Raw genomic sequence first — 20456 nt, forward strand, 5'->3', positions numbered from 1 at the left:
TATCCCCTGTATAACCCAAATCAACCACTAACCGAGATAGCCATAATGCCTCCTTGCAAGCCTCTGTGGCTGCAATATACTCGGCCTCTGTAGTAGATAAGGCTGCACACTTCTGCATCCTAGATATCCATGACACAGCACCTCCTGTGAGTGTAAACACATAACCGGTAGTAGACTTCCGGTTATCTGGATGACCAGCATAATCTAAATCCGTGTAACCATGCACTAATGCATCCTGTTTGCCAAAGCAAATGCACATATCCTGTGTGCCCTTCAGGTATCTCATGACACCTTTCACTGCTTCCCAATGCTTCTCGCCAGGGTTGGCCATGTATCTAGAAACCACTCCCACTGCAAATGCAATGTCCGGCCTAGTAGCAACCATGGCATACATGAGACTGCCACAAGCTGAAGCATACGGAATCTTGGCCATATCAGCCCTGCCACTATCTGACTATGGGCTATCCATAGCACTGAGTTTCACATATGGAGGCAAAGGAGTACTAGTCTTCTTCCCCCCGTCCATATTGAACCTCTGCAAAACTTTGCCAATGTATTCCTTCTGAGACAAATACAACACATGCTGATTTCTGTCCCGAAGTATCCGCATACCCAAAATGTGATTTGCATCACCCAAATCCTTCATATCAAAGGTTTGATGCAGCCTCTTCTTCAAGGCATCCATCTCTTTACGAGATTTTCCGGCAATCAACATATCATCAACATACAAGATGAGGATCAATAGACTGCCATCCAAAGCTTTCTTGGTGTATAAGCAGTGATCTATGTCACTTCTCCTGAAATTTTGAGATTTCATGAATGTATCAAATTTATGATACCATTCCCTTGGTGCCTGTTTGAGCCCATCAAGACTCTTTTTCAACTTGCATACAAGCTTCTCCTTTCCACTTACTGCATAACCCTTTGGCTGTTGCATATATATCTCCTCATGGAGATCACCGTGAAGAAAAGCAGTCTTCACATCCATCTGAATCAAATCCAGATCATCATGTGCAACCAAAGCTAACACAGCTCTAAGTGTGGTCATTTTGACCACTGGAGAGAAGATCTCATCAAAGTCCACACCATATTCCTGCTTGAAGCCCTTAGCCACTAACCTGGCTTTGTATCTTGGCTTTGCATCACGTGCAACTTTGAGCCTGTAAACCCACTTGCAAGGCAAAACCTTCTTGCCTGTAGGCAAATGCACCAACTTCCATGTTCCATTTTTGTGCAGAGAATCCATCTCTGACTTCATGGCACGCTCCCAAAGAGGCTTGTCTGCCCTCTGTAAAGCCTCCTTATAACATGAGGACTCCCCACAGTCAGTAAGCATCAAGTAGTCAACCCCTGGAACAAACCTGTCAGGGGCTCTGGAGGGTCTTGTGGACCTCCGTACCCAATGACCATCATTTGCAGGTTGCTATCCAGCCTGCATATCACCTATTGGTGGCTCCTGTTCCATGCCATAAGACTGAAATATCATGCCCGGTATCTCCTCTATCTGTGGGATATCCATAGGGATATTTTCTGCCATCTCTGGCTGTCCATTTGGACCATTTTCAGCACCATTTAAGGGCTGGTTTTGCTGCTGTAATGGCTGATTTACAGCCCTTGGTTGTTGTCCATGATGTCCATCATCATCAAAGATGACTCTGCCAGGCTCTTGTTGCCTTGCAGGCTCCTTATACATGCATGTTTCATCAAAAATGACATCATTGCTACGTATAATCTTTCTATTCACAGGATCCCAAAGTCTATACCCCATTTCACCTCTGTCACCATATCCTAGGAATATGCATTTGTGAGACTTAGGATCAAGTTTGGTGCGCATTTCCCTGCGTATGTGCACGTACGCAACGCAACCAAACACTCTCAAGTGCTTGTAGGACAGAGGCTTCCCTGTCCATACTTCTTCTGGCACTTTCCCACCAAGCCTCGTGTTAGGTGACCTGTTTATAAGATGAACGGCTGTCATAACAGCTTCAGCCCAAAAACCATGAGGTAACGCAGCATGTGACAACATAGAACGGACCTTCTCCTGAATGGTCGTGTTCATCCTCTCTGCTGTCCCGTTTTGTGGAGGATCATAAGGAGTAGAGAGCTCCCTCTTGATGCCTTTAGCATCACAAAAGTCCTGAAACTGTTTGGACATATACTCTCCACCATTGTCGGAACGCAAAGCCTTCAGTGTTTTACCAGTTTGATTCTCAACAAGAGCAACAAACTTCTCAAACACTGAGAATGTATCACTCTTCAAACGAAGAGGATAAACCCACACCTTACGTGTAGCATCATCAATAAATGACACAAAATATTTTGCCCCTCCCAAAGAAAGCTGAGGAATCTCACATACATCTGTATGCACAAGCTCTAACTGAGCATCTTTCTGTCCAAGAGCTTTCTTGTGGGGGCACTGGAGTTGCCTGCCATATATACAATGCTCACAAAACTGAAAACTTGAAAACTTTAGAGAAGGCAAGTAACCAAAACGAGACAATTGCTCCATTCCTTTGACACTCATGTGTCCCAACCGGCTATGCCACATAGCGATTTCCGGCAACTCGGTTGCATTTACATTAGCATGGTGACAAACACCTGCACGCATGAAGTAAAGAGTGTCCACCTTAGAGCCTCTGGCAACACCCAGTGAGCCCTTACTAATTCCACTTTCCACGACCAAATGTGGTAACATAATCAGCATCATCAAGCTGTCCAGTAGAAAGCAGGTTCTTCTTGATCTCAGGCACATGCCTGACATCATGGAGCATAAGCTGTGAGCCATCTGAAAACACAAGCCTCACATCACCTCTGCCAAGAATCTTGCATGCATGGTTATCACCCAAATAAACTACTCCTTCATTGGCAGCAATATACCTCACAAACAAGTCTCTGCAACCTGTGACATGAAAGGAGGCACCTGAATCAATGATCCATGAGTGCATACCATGACCATCTCCTGTAAGAAGTGAATGGGCATCAAGTGAAGACGTGAATAGGACCTCATCCTCACTGTCACCTGCATGTGACACATTGATTTCTTCAATCTTGACTCCACTTTTGCCCTTTGGTGGCTTTGCTTCTTTGGCTTCATCTTTGTCTTTGTCTTTGCCTTTTCCCTTTTCCTTTTGATCATTTTTCCATTTGTAGCATTTCTTTTTGATGTGTCCCTTCTTGCCACAATAATAGCATTCCAAGCCCTTTTTGGAGCGAGACTTGCTTCTTCCCCGTTCTTGGCTTTTACCCCTTTGCTGGGATCTCCCACGTGCATTCATTGCATTGAACTTTCCAACAGAGTTGTTTTTCCTGTTCATCTCTTCTTGAAGAAGAGCACCCTCAACATCTGCATATGATAGCATAGCATTCGAATTGCTAGTGGCTGTCCTGAATGTGTCCCAACTCTCTGGCAAAGTGCATAAGAGAAAGGTGGCTTTGAACTCATCGTCCATTGCCAACTTTTGATTTATAACTTGGCTGACAATACCATTAAACTCATTTAGATGGGCTGTCATAGACGCTCCTTCCTTCATCTGAAGACCGATGAGTTTCTTCAACCAATACACTTTGCTTGAGGCACTTTGCTGGGCATACAAGTCCTGCAATCTTTGCCACATTCCCCAAGCTGTCTTCTCTTCACGAATGCTGAAAAGTAAAGTGTCTGACACAGACAACATGATGGTGGATCTTGCTAGCTCATCCATATCTTCCCACTCTTCAGCAGTAAGAGAAGCGGGCATTACACCCCTTTCTTTGATAGGCTTGTGCTGCTTCTTCTGGAGCAACACATTATAGCACTGGGTTTGCCAAATATCATAGTTATGTGAGCCTTCAAGCTTCTTAATGTGAAGCAATGAAGAGCTCTCACCTGTTGTTGCCATAGCAATATGCAACCTGTGCAAAATGTGCAAACACTGCACCAAAAGCACACAAAGTACTCACAGTTGTTCTCCCAAAGATTATCTCCCACTGCGGAAGCACGAATGCAACTTTACTCCCACTGTATGTGATGAAATCACCAAAATCTGGTTGCTACAGATTTAGGACAGCACCTTAAATGTGCTCTGTTGCCCTTCCAAAGTACTGTACAACAGTACCAAGTGCTCACCAATGATGTACCAAACCTGTACCAGCAAGTACAACAGCTGAAATTGAGATTTTTGCTCACTCAAATCAATGTGCAGCCATGCCAAAACTTGTACAAATCTGTACCAGCAAGTACAGTAGCAATAAATGCTCTCCTGGCTGTCCAAATGAGTGAAAATCAGACTTTTACAGTCCCGACCGCTGCATACAACAGTCCCGAACACAAATTGGGCAAAAGCCCCTTGACTGCAAGCTGATTTCTGAGGATTCAAGGCATAAAAGTCTTGCCTGCTGCTTTGCCAAGCTTAACAAGCATAAAATCTTGAAAAGCCCCTTGATTTAAGATCAATTTCTGATCATACATGGTACATTAACGCACATGAAGACATCCAGAGTCTTCGCTATGCTTTCCCCTGGCCACATATACATCCCGTACATAAAAGCCCCTTGATTTACAGGCACATTGAGTGCTTGACAGGCATCAACACATTGCCCAAAGCATCAAATGCGAGTGCCTGCATGCAAATCAATCCAATCGGCACAAAAGCCCTTTGATTTGCACATCAATTTCTTGCAATTTTGGCCTGAATGTGAGATTGCTCACATCATACAGCATGTATGAATGCCCAATTGCACAAATACATCAAAAGCTCCAAATTTTGACATCCAATTTCCTGCAAATTGATCCTGATTGTGACCAATGTCACCCAATTTTGCCAATTTTGCTCAAAATTGAGCAATTCGGCACCTGTACCTCCTCAATTGATTGAATTGATAAGAAATTCCCAAAATTGAAGGCAAATACCTCTTAATTTTCTGATTTTCTACAATTTGCAGGCTGAATTTTGTTGTTGCAGGAGAGGGGGGGCACGTCTGATGCTGATGCTGATGCTGATGCTGATGCTGATGCTGATGCTGTTGTACGGATACGCCTGCTGCTGTGCAGGTACGGATGCCCCATTAAAGCCTTGAAATCTATGATTGCCTATGAGGCATGGAATGGCAGGATTCCAGTGGTGACTCATATGAGAGTCTTTGGGTGTTCGGCATATATGCATGTGCCCACACAACAAAGACATAAGCTTGATGCAAAGGCAATCAAATGCATTTTCATTGGTTATAGTACTGAGAGTAAAGGAATACATACTCTATGTGCCTAATACAGGCAAGATCATTGTGTCAAGCGATGTTACCTTTGATGAATATGCATCTCAACCACTTGTCTCATGTACCAAACAGCCGTCTATTGGGCCGGAAGATGTCTTTGATACTTGGTTGCCTTTATTCAATTCAAATGTGGACAATGTAGACCCAGTTTCAGCTCATTTACAGCCACCTACGCCTGCTGAAAACCAGAAAAATCAGCAACTCAACTTGCCCCGAATTGATCCTGAAATGCCTCAGATTGATCACGATACCTTGGGTGATGCATTGGCAGAGGAAGATGCAGATACGAGGAAGTCAAAAACTGTTCCTAGATGGCTGGTTGACACTTTGCGTGATAGCAAACAGTCTACATTTATGCCAAGTCGTACACGTGCTGCTTCTCGCCATGCATCTTCACATTATGTGGATACAGCTCTTTGCCACCACTTGTGATGAGGAACCCATTTCTCATGTTGATGCATTGGAGGATGACCATTGGGTGGCAGCCATGCGTTCGGAGTTGGACTCCATTGACAAAAACCGTACTTGGGAGTTATGTGACTTGCCTCCGGGCAAGCGTGCTATTGTCACAAAATGGGTTTTCAAACTTAAGCGTAAGCCTGATGGTTCAGTTGATCGCCATAAGGCTCGCTTGGTCGCCAAAGGGTATGCCCAACGTGAGGGCATTGACTATGAGAAAACCTTTGCTCCCACTTCACGTATGACTACCATACGTAGTGTTATTGCACTGGCTGCCCACAAGCAGTGGCATGTACATCAGTTGGCGATTTGCAGGAGGAAGTTTATGTGTCTCAGCCTCCTGGCTTTGTTCAAAAAGGTGCAGAAAATAACATGCCACAGGCAGTGGCATGTTAAAACTGCTTTGTTGAATGGAGATTTGCAAGAGGAAGTTTATGCGTCTCAGCCTCCTGGCTTTGTTCAAAAAGGTGCAGAAAATAAAGTATGCCGTTTACATAAAGCACTGTATGGTCTTAAACAGGCCCCTCGTGCTTGGTACCACAAAATTCATACATACTTGACTGCCAAAGGGTTTCAGAATAGTTCAGCTGAGAGTACACTTTATGTACACCACATTGGGAACAATGTTCTCATCCTTATTCCTTATGTGGATAACATGCTCATCACTGGCCCTGAAGAGGGTGATATTTCAGCTTTTAAAGCTGATTTGCAGCATGCATTTGATATCACAGACATGGGGCATTTACATTACTATTTGGGCATATAGTTTATACCTTTTGAGGGGGGTATCATGTTATCTCAGTGCAGTGCAGATATGTTGAGCAACTCCTTGAGCGTTTTCACATGACAGATTGTAAACCTGTTTCTAATCCTATGGAACCAGGTCTAAAACTGTCACTTAAGCATGTTGGTGAGCCTTTTGATGTTGCCACCTATCAGCAAGCTGTGGTATGCCTTACCTATTTATGCTCTACTCGTTTGAACTTTGGACATACAGTATGCTATTTCTCAGTTGAGCAAATTCATGCATTGTCCGAGCACTATGCATTGGCAAGCGTGTAAGCGTGTCTTTCGCTATCTTAAAGGCACTGCAAACTTTGCCTTGTTTTATGGTAGTTCTTCTACACTATGCTTGCTTGCATTTACAGACAGTGATTGGGCAGGTTGCTATGACACACGAGTGTCAACCAATGGTAACTGTTTTCTTCTTGGTGACTCATGCATCTCATGGCTCAGTAAGAAGTAGCCTACAGTGGCTACTTCTAGTTGTGAAGCTCAATACAGGGCAGCCTGTACACCTACTATGGAATGTGTTTGGCTACGACGCCTTCTAGTCGATCTTGGTGTTGGACAACAATCCGCTACCACCATTTACACTAATAGTCAGAGTGCTTTGGCAATTGCACGAAACCCAGTATTTCATGCCCGCACAAAGCATATTGAGGTTCACTATCATTATGTCAGGGAAACGCTCCATGCAGGAGAGATTGACTTGGCTTATGTGTAACTCGCGGCGGGTGCCCGGGGGACTAGGGCCTTTTACACACTTGTTGATACCATCAATGCATGTTAAAACACTTAAACATGGCCACAGCCTTAACACATATCCATCATCACTTTGCATAAAACATAAAGCTGGACAAAACATCCACAAATGCTGAAAATGGAGCTTGCACGTGTGACACCGCATAGAGGCCGGAATGGGCCGACCCCCCCCCCCCCCTTGGAGTATTTTATTACCCAAGGAGAATAATATCATGTACAAGCTTTGAGGGCCTTACTCTCCCCACGGGAGATGCCGGATTATCCATATACAAATGCCATAACACAGCCCAACACGAGGTAACCAAGCCGGAACATAGGCTGTAGAAATGCCGAGCCAACAATATAATCCATATACCTCCGTGTGGGTACTGATTCTTCCCCAAAAACCATGGGTCTTCATGCAATGGAGAGGGTACAGCTAGTACAACTCTCCATTCAGCTGGTACAGCAGGTAGAATGGTTGGTACAGCCGGTACAATGGCTGGAACAGCAGGTACAGTGGCTGGTACAGTCGGTACGGTGGCTGGTACAGCCGGTACAACAAGTACAGAAGCTGGTACAGCCGGTACAATGGGTGGTACAGCAAGTACAGAAGCTGGTACAGCCAGTACAAGGGCTAGTACAGCAGGTACAGTGGCTGGTACAGCCAGTACGATGGCTGGTACAGTAGGTACAGCAAGTACAAAAGCTGGTACAACTAGTACAAGGGCTGGTACAGCAAGTACAAATGCTGGTACAACAAGTACAATGGCTAGAAATCATAATAAATGATTAAATACCCTTGCCTTCAGTATTTCTTCGCGATGGAAGCCTCCAAAACAGTCCCAAACAGCCGGTATTCTTCATGGGCAGCCTTCAAGTGAGAGAGAAAGAGAGTAGCCATCATTAGGGCAACCTGTAACGGTGGTAGAGGCTAGTGTGGAGCAAGAGAGCCTCCATTAATGAAGAGAGAGGGCTCCAATTTATAGATTTGGGCCTCCCATGAGCTAAAATGGCAAGAGAAGGCTACAATGACAAGTGGAGAGCCACACAATAGCTGAAGTGACAAGTGTGAGGCCACTTGTCTCACTTTGATCCATTTTCTAACAAGTGTCAGGCCACTTGTCTCACTTTGATCCACTTTCTTGCCACATGTCCCAATCTAAGAGATGGGTTCTCCCATAATCTTTAGCTCTAAAAATATCCCAACTCGTAGACATTCTGTCATAGGCACTTTGCCAACTCTTGGTATCTGCTCAATTCCAGATGTAATGACGCGAGCAAAATTTCCATCGGAGTCGGGCCAAAAATAGCAACTCTCCTAAATTTTAGGAGTGTGGTCCTTTGTATTCTAGGATAATCCCCCATTCCCAAAGCTTGTACTTTCCAAATATTTAAACATCCTAGAGTCCACCAAACCCCTTTCAGACTGGGAAATGTCCAGGCTGGTGACATCCTCCCCAGCTTCTTAAAAGTTGTCCGCAACTTTAAGCTTCAAGCCATATATTCAAGATATAATCATGTCCCATCAAGTGGGCGAGACAAGATAGTCTCAAAAATCCAATATAACTAAAGAATCCATGTCCCAAAGAAATGGGCGAGACTAAATAAGTCTCCATAATACCAATATCAAAATCATGTCCCAAGATAAATGGGCGAGACAAAAACAGTCCCATAAGTCCAGATATCATAATCATGTCCCAAGTAAATGGGCGAGACAAATCAGTCCCATATGTCCAGATATCATAATCATGTCCCAAGTAAATGGGCGAGACAAAATAAGTCTCCTGCCAACAAGACGTCGGTCCACATGACCCTTGGCATAGACATAAGTCCCGTCATGTCCACTTTACCACTTGCACTCCGTGTTGGTACTCTGACCACACACCTTGGATGAGAGGTGGGCTCAAGTAACAAGATAAAACAATCACTCGCAGGCATAGATAACCTGGAGTTCCATAAGCATTTCTGCTACTTGAAAATATTCCGCCTGCCATCATAACACACCATGTGTGCATGGCCGGAATCCACACGAGCACCGCCCGAAAGTCCACAAATGTCCTGCCATGTCCTTGGACTCGTATGCATCCACTCATATGATCCATACACATGCCCAGGTATAATACATACATGCATCCGCATGTTTCTAGGCCTGACACGCATCCGCATGTCCCTAGAATATAGGGGTTTGTGACATTATATGTCTACACATGCCAATAAGGCAGATGGGTTTACAAAGCCTCTTTCGAGGGAAAAGTTTGAAGCTTTTCGCAAAGCTTTGAGCTTACAGCCTCTTCCAGGGTAGTCTGCTACACCCTGTCCCCGTTCACACCATTCACTTTAGGGGGGTTTGTTGGTCATGACCACTCCCGGCTAGTTCAGGTGTGAACACAGCTTACTCACGAGCACTTTTTCCCTGTGACTGGACACAGGTTTTTTCCCATGTGAACACACTTATGTGTGTTGGGCACTTTGTCCTAGGCTACTTTATATCCTCACATTGTACTTTCATATTATTGAGTACATCTTTTCCAGCACTCTTGAGCTTCACAGGTTCTACTCTCTCTTGCATTTGGTGTGTGTGTGTGTGTGTGTGTCTATGTGCAGGCTTCTTCCCTCATACCCAACAGTTGCTTCATCTGCGAAGAAAAAGGACACATGCGTAACGAGTGTCCGAAGAAGAAGGATGCTAAGACCAACGCAAGACCCAAGACGAAGGCAACCAACTAGTTGTCTTTGATAGGTACTTCAGTCACTGTACTTTCTCGCCCTAGTTCACATTATAATTGTCTGTTCAACTCTAAAGTTTTTGGGTTGCACGATCTCCTCTAAGTTTATGGAGAAGTGAATGGCCATAGAATCCACATTCTTCTGGATCCCCGAAGCTCACACAACTTTGTTAATTACAAACTTGTGCAAAAATTGGATCTAGGTACGACGCCTAGCGATCATACCTACGAGGTACGCCTACCTGCAGGTCGGCAAGTGTGGGATCGAAAGGTGGAGAAACTACCGATCCGGATTCAAGACTACAAAGATATTCTGGAGTGCCATGTTATGTATCTAGAGCATGTAGACTTGCTATTAGGAATTGAGTGGTTTAAGACCCTTAAGGTCCAAATATATTGGTCTAGTCATACTTTTTCTTTTGAACATAGGAACACCTAGTATTGTATCCTAGGTGATTGTATACATCCCTCTCGAGGACCTCTTGTAAATACCGTTGATTTTGGAAATATAATGGATTCTTCTTTGTATATTGCTTTCTCCTGTGTCTTGATTCCACTTTCTTCATTTCTCATACCTACTATGGATGAAACCCGCCTTCAAAAATTTAACGGGCGGTGAAACAAACACTCGCACATAAAACACTTTATCACCCATGGGGACCTGGAAAAGAAAACAAACAAGGGGAGCTAGAGTGCTCCTGCAAACAATACACGGACACCGATTGGCCCCGAAACGCAGTGGCGTCCCTTGCGGTATTTCTTTACTTGATCACAATTTGAGTACAAAGTACAACTTGTAGAATCCTCGACCAATAAGATCCCTCGAAACTTTCACCCAGGACTTCCAAATAAACACTCTCGTTATTACACCAAAGCATTCCATAGAGAAGGCAGACCTGTACAACACCTCCCTGCTTGAAAAGGTCTTCTCCATCGCAACCATGGATCTCTCAAACCCTTTTCCAAACAGCAATAGGGCTGAACCAAACCATATGTCCTTCCTTGTAGCCACAGCTTACATGTAACCTCGAGAAAACTAGAACCTGTCCACATGAATCCAGAGACATGCTTTCCATAAGAAACCAAAGACCTGTATCTGATAAACCATAGACCTGTATCCCATAACCATAGGCCCGTTCCTCGATACCAAAGTCCTGTTTCTTCTCGAAAACCAATGTCCTGTTTCCATGACAGATAAACCATATATGCACCATCCAATCACGGTGCCAAAACCTAGAGAGAGAAAGATAGAGGAGGTGTCAAAGCAATCCTTGAATACACATAGGTCCAAGACGAAGAGCAACACACATCTCTTCCAAGAAACATCATCCTGTGCATCTTAGCTTGATCCTCTGCATCCTAATCTCGTAAACAAGGCTTGCAATCCAGAGCCTCCCACCTGACACCCGCCTGGCTGCCCGACTGGCTGCAAAGAATCTCTTGCGTGACGCCCACCTGGCTGCCCGTTGCTGCCCGACTGGCTGCCAATTGCTGCCGGACTCGCTGCCCATTGCTGCCCGTTGCTGCCCACCTCGTCACCCTGTTGCTAGCTGTAGCCCAGCCGCCTGGTGCCCCTCTGCTGGCTGTAGCCCATGTGCAGCAGCACCCTGTAGCCATGTGCGCAGCAGCCACTTGTAGCCATATGCGCAACAGCCGCCTGTAGCCCATGCGCCCTGTTGTAGCCCTTGCGCCTCAGCCTGGTAGCTGCCTAGTCACCTACCTGGTAGCCCAAGCGTAGCGGTGCTCACTCCACACGGCGACCACCTCAAGGGGATGCGCGCTGCTCCATGCACCACCCTCCACCTTTATAAAGAGGCGATCACTTTTTCAAAAACGCCAAAAGCAATCAGCAAAAACGTATGCTTATAAATATATCAATATTTTAAGCCATCAAAGGTTTAAAAACCTTATAAACAATAAAATCCCTTTTGTCCCCTTTCACACTTGGGCTGGCCACATTTGTGAATTTCCCTTTCATATCCAAGTGATGCCTGTTCACACTGTCCATCCCGTGCCCACCTGCTTGTTGTCCAGAGGGAAAAACACAGGGTCGTAACATACCCCCCTCTTGAAAAATAGCAAGCGTCCTTGATTGCACTCAATAACATAGTAAGCATCCAATGAAGAAAGATTCCCCATATGACCAAAGCAATGCCCTTCCAGTGCATGTAAACAATCATCCTGAACAATAAGACCACACTGTCACATCGAAGTGACAACAAACTCTTGCTTGTTCTCTCGGAACCTACAGCAAAAGTCTAAAACCAAGTGGAAACACGTAACCTGTGTTAGCCAAAAACAAAACCATGCATCATTCTACATATGACAAACATATACACATATATGCATTCGCAAACAATATGCTCCTGAAGATGCTCTACCCACTCCAAAATAACAGTCTCAGGGTTGCTCGCAAGCCTTACACCCATGGGTATCCCTCAGGACCCACTACTAATGGTACAACATGAGCATATGAAAGCACTCAATGCATCTAAACTATACATCCACTAAGTACTTCCCACATATGTCCCTCTTGATGCTTTACCCACTCTACTTATGGCCATCCCGCAGGAGCCACACTCAGTAATGCATCCATGAACATAATAAAGTACTTGATGTATCATACCAATATACATGCATCTAATCCTGACACATCCAGAGGATTACCCATGTATTCTCAATGGGTACCAAGGTCCAATGGCACCAGAATACCATAATACCTCAAAAAGTGTATAAATACATGCACAGATAGAGTTCAATCCATATATGAACCAAACCAACTCTAGGACTGCTCGCAAGGCCTATGCCCTCCATAGAGTCTCGAAGTGTTAGCTCAGGTTGCTGCAAAAGCTAAACCAAACCATGCCATTCCAAAGGAAACCAACTCCAGAAATAGCATCATCTCATGTGACTAGTACACAATATCATAGAAGTCCCATAAGTAGATGTACTGTGTCAGCCTCAGTACCTCAGGTGAATACAAAGATGTCACCAAGCGACTCCTAGATGAAAAACTGAGCCTATCTGTAACAAGGGAGTGGAGGTACTACCCCCCTCTTGAGCATCAGGCAATACTCCAGACCCTAGCTCTGTTGAACCTGATAAGCCGTCGCAAGAGTCGGCTCCAACTCAAAGGCATCAAGAGCTGCAATACCTTAGGTGAATCTGCTAAGTCACCCTCCTCCATCCACTTCGCATCCATCGGTGAATAGTTCTTTAAACTTCACAAGATAGCGACGAGAAACTTTACCTTGTATCTTTCTTTTCTTATGTGCCAGTATCTGCTCGGGAATAAGAACCTCATCAAGTTCCTCTGCTTCCATCTGAGCCTCATCTGATACATCCATAGGCACTCAAAACCTGCTTGCACTCCACCTAAGTGGTAAGCACAAGTCCCAATGAAGCATAGTAGATCACCACTGCTACTAAACATAGAAAGAAGCTGCCTTCCGGGCCCATGAAGCCTCCATGAAGATACCACTGGTGACAAAGTGTCGAAAGCCATAAGCTTCAACCCATCTCTTGCACCATAACACTTCAACTGCTTCTTGTTCCTAGCTGACTACTTACTGTCTTTGGTGTCTTTATTCCTGGGCTTCATCTTTAGCTTTTGCTCTTCACCTCATATAGGCAAAGACACACAATCTACACTGCCTCTTGCACTTCCTTTTCACTTTCCACATGTTGAAGCTTTTGATGTGACAACCACGGGCTCGCCTCCTTGAGAAAGTAGACGATATCCCGGCGATGGAACCATGAAACCGGCCTTCAGAAATCTGACGGGCGGTGGAACAAACACTCACACATAAAACACTTCATCACCCATGGGGACCTGGAAAAGAAAACAAACAGGGGGAGCTAGAGTGCTCCTGCAAACAATACACGGACACCGATTGGCCCCGAAACGCAGTGGCGCCCCTTGCGGTATTTCTTTGCTTGATCACAATTTGAGTCCAAAGTACAACTTGTAGAATCCTCTACTAATAGGATCCCTCGAAACTTTCACCCGGGACTTCCAAATAAAAACTCTCGTTATTACAGCAAAGCATTCCATAGAGAAGGCACACTTGTACAACACCTCCCTGCTGGAAAAGGTCTTCTCCATCACAACCATGGATCTCTCAAACCCTTTCCCAGACAACAGTAGGGCTGAACCAAACCATATGTCCTTCCCTGTAGCCACAGCTTGCATGTAACCTCGAGAAAACTAGAACCTATCCACATGAATCCAGAGACATGCTTTCCATAAGCAACCAAAGACCTGTATCTGATAAACCATAGACCTGTATCGCATAACCATAGGCCCGTTCCTCGATACCAAAGTCCTGTTTCTTCTCGAAAACCAATGTCTTGTTTCCATGACAGATAAACCACATACGCACCATCCAATCATGGTGCCAAAAACCTAGAGAGAGAAAGATAGAGGACGTGTCAAGGAATCCCTGAATACACATAGGTCCAAGACGAAGAGCAACACACATCTCTTCCAAGAAACATCATCTTGTGCATCTTAGCTTGATCCTCTGCATCCTAATCTCGTAAACAAGGCTTGCAATCCAGAGCCTCCCACCTGACACCCGCCTGGCTGCAGAGAATCTCCTGCCTGACGCCCGCCTAGCTGCCCGTTGCTGCCCAATTGGCTGCCCATTGCTGCCCGCCTGGTCACCCTGTTGCTGGCTATAGCCCAGCCGCCTGGTGCCCCTCTGCTGGCTGTAGCCCATGTGCAGCAGCACCTTGTAGCCATGTGCGTAGCAGCCGCTTGCAGCCATATGCACAGTAGCCACCTGTAGCCCATGCACCCTGTTGTAGCCCTTGCGCCTCAACCTGGTAGCCCATGCGTAGCGGTGCTGACTCCACACGGCGACCACCTCAAGGGGATGCACGCTGCTCCCTGCGCCACCCCATCTTTATAAAGAGGCGATCGCTTTTTCAAAAACACCAAAAGCAATCAGCAAAACGCATGCTTATAAATATATTAATATTTTAAGCCATCAAAGGTTTAAAAACCTTATAAACAATAAAATCCCTTTTGTCCCCTTTCACACTTGGACTCACCACACTTGTGAATTTTCTTTTCATATCCAACTAATGCCTGTTCACACTGTCCATCCCGTGCCCGTGCCCACCTGCTTGTTGTCCAGAGGAAAAAACACAGGGTCGTAACAATGGATGTCAATGAATTAAGTGTGTTTGAAAGCAAAGAATTGAATAAGTTACTTTACTCGTTTCAAGATGTATTTCCTAAGGAGCTGCCATCGGGCTTACCACCCGAAAGGACAGTGAATCATCGTATTGATCTAGTCCCTGGTGCTCAACCTGTTAGCATTCCGCCTTACAGGATGGGCCAAGCTGAGGAAGATGAGTTGGCTAAACAACTCGCAGATTATTTGAGGATGGGCCAGATCCGTCCAAGTAAATCACCTTGGGGTGCGCTTGTGTTACTTAGGAGAAATAAGGACAACACCTAGCGATTGTGTAGATTACAAGAGACTCAACAAAGTGACAATCAAGAACCGCTATCCTCTCCCTAGATCAAATGACTTGATTGACTGTTTATCGGAGCGAAGTAGTTCACAAAGATCAATTTACGTACTGGCTATCACCAGATACGTATTCATGAAAGGCACGTCGAAAGAACCGCCTTTCGGACTAGGTATGGCCATTACGAGTTTCTCGTATTACCTTTTGGGTTGACCAATGCTCCAGCCACTTTCCAGCAAATGATGAACGATCTTTTTCATGAACATTTGGGCAAGTTCGTGGTGGTGTTCCTGGACGATATTTTAGTCTATAGTCGTACTCTTCAGGATCATGTTAGACACCTCACGATTGTCTTGACTATTTTAAGACAGAATCGACTGTATGTTAAATTAAGTAAATGTGAGTTTTTTATAACGGAAATTATTTACTTGGGACACAAGATCACAAGAGACAGGTTGAACATTGACTATGACCGAGTTCAGAAGGTTTTGGCTTGGCCAATACCGCACACAGTGAGACAACTTCGTTCTTTTCTCGGTTTTGTTGTTTTTCTTTGAAAATCTGTGCGGGAGTACTCTCAGCTCACACTACCGATGACCGACTTGTTGAAAGGTCCTGGACGTAAGTCGAATCTGCCTATCCCTTAGAATAATGATTTGGATATAGCCTTCAAACTTTTGAAAGATAAAGTCAAGGAAGCCCCTACCTTAGCACTACCCGATCCTAGTCGGCCTTACGTTCTTGAGACTAACGCGAGTGACTATGCGATTGAGGCTACTCTATTCCAAGATGGCAGACCTGTTGCTTTCGAGAGTCGAAAGCTGGACGACACTCAATCTCGTTGGCCAACTCTTGAGAAGGAGCTTTATACTATCATTTACGCTCTCAAGGTTTGGAGGCATTGCTTTGTAGGACTGATAGTTATTTTAGTCCATATTGACAGAGAATCCAGGACGGAAGCTCATTGATTGACCAAGACTCAGTGACTGAGCAGCCTACCATTCAAACTACGGGAGACCAGTGGATGATTCAGAATGGTTTACTGTTCCGTAATGACAAAATTTGTGTACCACAGGTCCCAGACATTAGGTCCAAGATTCTTAAGAAGTGTCACGACGCCCCTTCTATTGGACACCCCAGGGTACACAGGACATTAGCTTTAGTGAGACACGCTTTCTATTAGCCAAAGATAAGAGGGTATGTAGAAGATTATGTCCTCAAGTGTTAGGTTTGTCAAGTAAATAAATCTGAATGCTTTAGACAGGCTCGGATGTTGCATCTTTTGCAAATCCTGGGTAATAAATGGGAAAGTATTTCCATGGATTTTATTACCGGATTGCCAAGAACACGTGAAGGCCACGATTCTATTTGGGTTGTGGTGGACTGCTTGACAAAAATGGCTAGATTTTTATCTACGCAGATGACTGTTAAAGCTACGCAATTAGCAAGGCAGTTTATTGAGCAATCGTTTAGACTGTTCGGTTTACCGCAGGATAGTGATAGGGACTCTAAGTTTACAAGTGACTATTGGAGGCTTGTTTTTTAGAAGTTGGAAATAACTTTGAATGTGAGTTCCTCAAATCATCCTCAATCTGATGGCCAGACTGAAAGGGTGAATCAAACTTTGGAGGACATGCTTCGTGCATATGTCTCCAAAAGACAGGGTTCATGGGAGGATTATCTTGCTATGTTAGAATTTGCATATAACAATACTAAGCATGCGAGTACAGGTTTTAGTCCTTTTATGCTTATATACGGATTTCAACCTAGATCACCTGTTACCGTGGAATTTTCAGGACTTCAGCATGATGCAACACATACTTTTTTGCAAGACATGCAAGAAATATTACAAGTTGCGAAGGAATCTATTAGAAGCACTCAAGACAGAGATAGATTTTATTCTGATAGACATCGTTCACCGAAAGAATTCTCTGAAGGAACGATGGTGTATTTGCGAGTTCCGAAAGATTCCAAGACTTTACGGACAAGTCGATCTCCAAAATTATCCCCTAGATACTGCGGCCTATTTCAGGTTATACGCCGGATTGGTTTAGTTGTATATGAATTGGATTTGCCTTCTCATGTGAAAGTTCATCCTATATTTCATGTCAATAGACTTAAGTACTGGGTAGAGCGGACCAATTAGTTACTCCTCAAGAAATCATAATTCTTGGATTTCGTGAAAGACGATTGCGGCATACACTACTCACGGAATACAAGATCAAGTGGAAGGATCGTGTTGAAGAGGACACTACATGGGAGACATTGACTACCCTTCAAAGGGACTACCCTAGGTTTTTACTGAGCTCATGAGTGAGCTCTTAGAGGAAGGGAAGTATGTCATGTGCACAGAGTGTATCTACCGTGTGCAACACGCACACAAGACTAGCTTCGAGGCTTGGGGAAGCTTGGAGCTAGGCAGGCTGATTGGCAAGCTAGACTAGGGATGGACTGACGGGCAGGCACCCAAGTGTGGACGCTCGATGACCGGCCAAGAACCTATAAAAGGGTGGCCAAGGTTAGTCAATTGGTCATAGAGTTTCGCGAGTCTTTGCGAGAGCTCTACGGTCAGGAGCCTAGATCTAGTGCAGACGTGCACCTGCTTCATGGAGCCGAGGCCGGTAGCAGTCTCGAGGCCCGCGAGGGTAGCTCCGTGGATGTATGGGACGTCATGGAGTAGAGATTGGTCGGTGCATCTTGCTAGTTAGCTCAGCTCGTGGCTCGGTGGGGACAGCCAAGACTTGTGGCTTTTGCCCACGGCTGCCATGGTTGAGTGGTGAGTCAGGCCTCCACCCCCTTCACGTTGTTTGGCTTTGTTTTGCAGGTTTCGAGTCGTGTTTCAGGATTGCTCTACCAGGAGATCCTTGGGGATTTGACATTGCGGGATCTACCCTACCCTAAAAGGGCTACCATGCAGAGGTTAGACTGATATCCAAGTGGCAATTTCATCCCACTTTTGGTGGTAAGAAGAAAATAACCTTTTATTTGGAGTAATGCCACTCTTTCTCTGAAAGACCAACAATGTTCATCAACTTGATCCTTTTCTAGCCAAGTGGTACACCATTCCCCAACATGCAACCTTACATGCTGCCACTGCAGCCCCTCTGCACTCAGCCTCTCTGGAAGGTCCTTGCCTAGCGTATTAACCGGACACTCTTGTGGCATCAGCTTCCAGTATCAGATTTGAATACAAGGTAAATCGCATAAGCTATACCCCACTCTGTACATGCTATTTTGCATTCTGCAGTTTCATTAAATTCAGTAAAAGTGCAGAGAACATACCAATGGCAGGTGCTGTAGCCGACTTCACGGTAGTGCCAAAACCATGTAAAAAAAAGCAGGCAAAGCATGTCCAAAAAAAAAGATTTTAAGAGCAAAGGGATTAACCTTGTGCCGAAAGGGAAAAAAGGTTGAATGTTTACAAAAATACCTGACAAAAAAATTGGTTTATCCTCTATCCTTGCTTTTGCAAACGCCTCTTCACCCCAAGGAAACCAATCAACCTGTGCCATTATGCCATGTTAATGAATATTGGCTCCCTGATGCATGGAAGAACCCTAAATAAAAGATGTGGCTTACCTGTATTCTATATGCATACTAAATCTTCTCGGTTTTTGGCATGGGTATGTTTATAATTGTTGAAAACCAAAAACTATGTTTTTGTTTAATTCAAATTTAAGGTTACATTTTTTGAACAAAAAAATAAATAAATAAAATTAACACCTGATTCCTAGCTGTTAACTTGGCAGAAGGGACAAAACCAGTCTGACAGCAACAACACCGGTGAGTAGACCTGGCAACAACGCGTTGCTGCAAGAGTGTGTGACTAGTAGAAAGCAGGCAAGTGCTCCAAGACAACAAGCCCCCACAAGGACTGCTCTCCATGCCTCTGCATATGCAGCAAGGCAGTAATCCCATGAGAAGACTGTTCTCCGCACCTATGCATGTGTAGCAAGGCAACTGACTGCATACATAAAGCCCACAAGGACTGTTTTCCACACCTGTGTGCATGTTATAAGGAGGCGGGCTAAATGTATAGTTGAAGTGGATCAACAAAGCCTCGGGTACTTTGTTAGCAGTCATCTCCTGTCTGTACCCTAGTACTCACTGAGGGCCTCTGTTGTGGGTGTGCCCGCCCAGGAGTTCTCTCCATTTTTCCCCAGTTTTCCATGTTTTTTCCCCCGTTTTTATGGTCGTGACTCGTGGGGCAGTAGTGTGCTGGCCGGACGACTCCTCTTCTGGCTGACTGGTTTATGTCCTGGCCGACTGGTTTACGCAGGCTGACTGGCTATTTTTTTTCTGGTCGTGGACATGCAGTCTGCTGTCGGCTGCCTTTAGGCTGGCCGACCAGCACTAGTGGGTGGTATAAATACCACCCATGGTCCCCACTCATTTTTTGTGCCGGATCTTGTGTATAGAGCAGAGTTTATACAGCTTCTCTCTCTCTCTCTCTCTCTCTCTCTCTCTCTCTCTCTCTCTCTCTCTCTTCTGCGTTTTGCTCTCTACTACATTTGTCTCATATTTCCGCTGTGCATTCCGACATGGTATCAAAGCCCCAGGTCGCTTGAAGCTTGGAGACACTGGGAGCTTGAGGGTTTGCTGATTTGTGGTGCTGATTGGAGATTGCTTGGGCTGTTCGGGACTTGGAGATTGGGTAGAAGGCGGCCATCACCGTTGGACAGCCACCTTGCATATTATTTGCAGCCTCTTCATTTTTTTTCCCACCCACCATCCCTTCACAAGACCTTGTGAACCCTTGAGATGGCTGAGAAGCACGTGAAGATCCCTACTCTCCCCACATTCCCAGTGGATCAACAGTTGGACGGGACCAACTACAGCATATGGAAGGTAATGGAGTCTGTCTTGGAGTCTTATGACTTGGCTGATTTCATTGTGGTTGGTGTTCCATGGCCGGAGTTGGAGGACGAGGAGCTTTTACCCTCTACTCGGAAAGAATGGGAGGCTCAGGCACAGTTGTGGGATCGTGTCAATGCCCGTGTGCATTCTTTCATC

General features: G+C 45.1%; 1 protein-coding gene across 5 annotated transcripts in view; it reads right to left on the reverse strand.

The window, feature by feature from the left end:
• Positions 1–20456, reverse strand: part of LOC147617160 (catalytics) — a 112364-nt gene that overhangs the window by 74198 nt on the left and 17710 nt on the right. For 4 of the 5 annotated variants that reach the window (XM_086776767.1, XM_086776765.1, XM_086776766.1 and 1 more), the window contains exons 2-3: positions 18874–18946; positions 18726–18747 (exon numbers count right to left, since the gene is read on the reverse strand). In XM_086776767.1, the coding sequence (XP_086632893.1) occupies positions 18726–18747; positions 18874–18946 (95 nt within the window). The remainder of the gene's footprint in view (positions 1–18725; positions 18748–18873; positions 18947–20456) is intronic. The other variant, XM_086776768.1, reaches the window with a different exon arrangement.

This window comes from Cibotium barometz, chromosome 37 (assembly GCF_041138505.1).
Source record: "Cibotium barometz isolate CiBa-2024 chromosome 37, ASM4113850v1, whole genome shotgun sequence".
Lineage (NCBI taxonomy): Eukaryota > Viridiplantae > Streptophyta > Polypodiopsida > Cyatheales > Cibotiaceae > Cibotium > Cibotium barometz.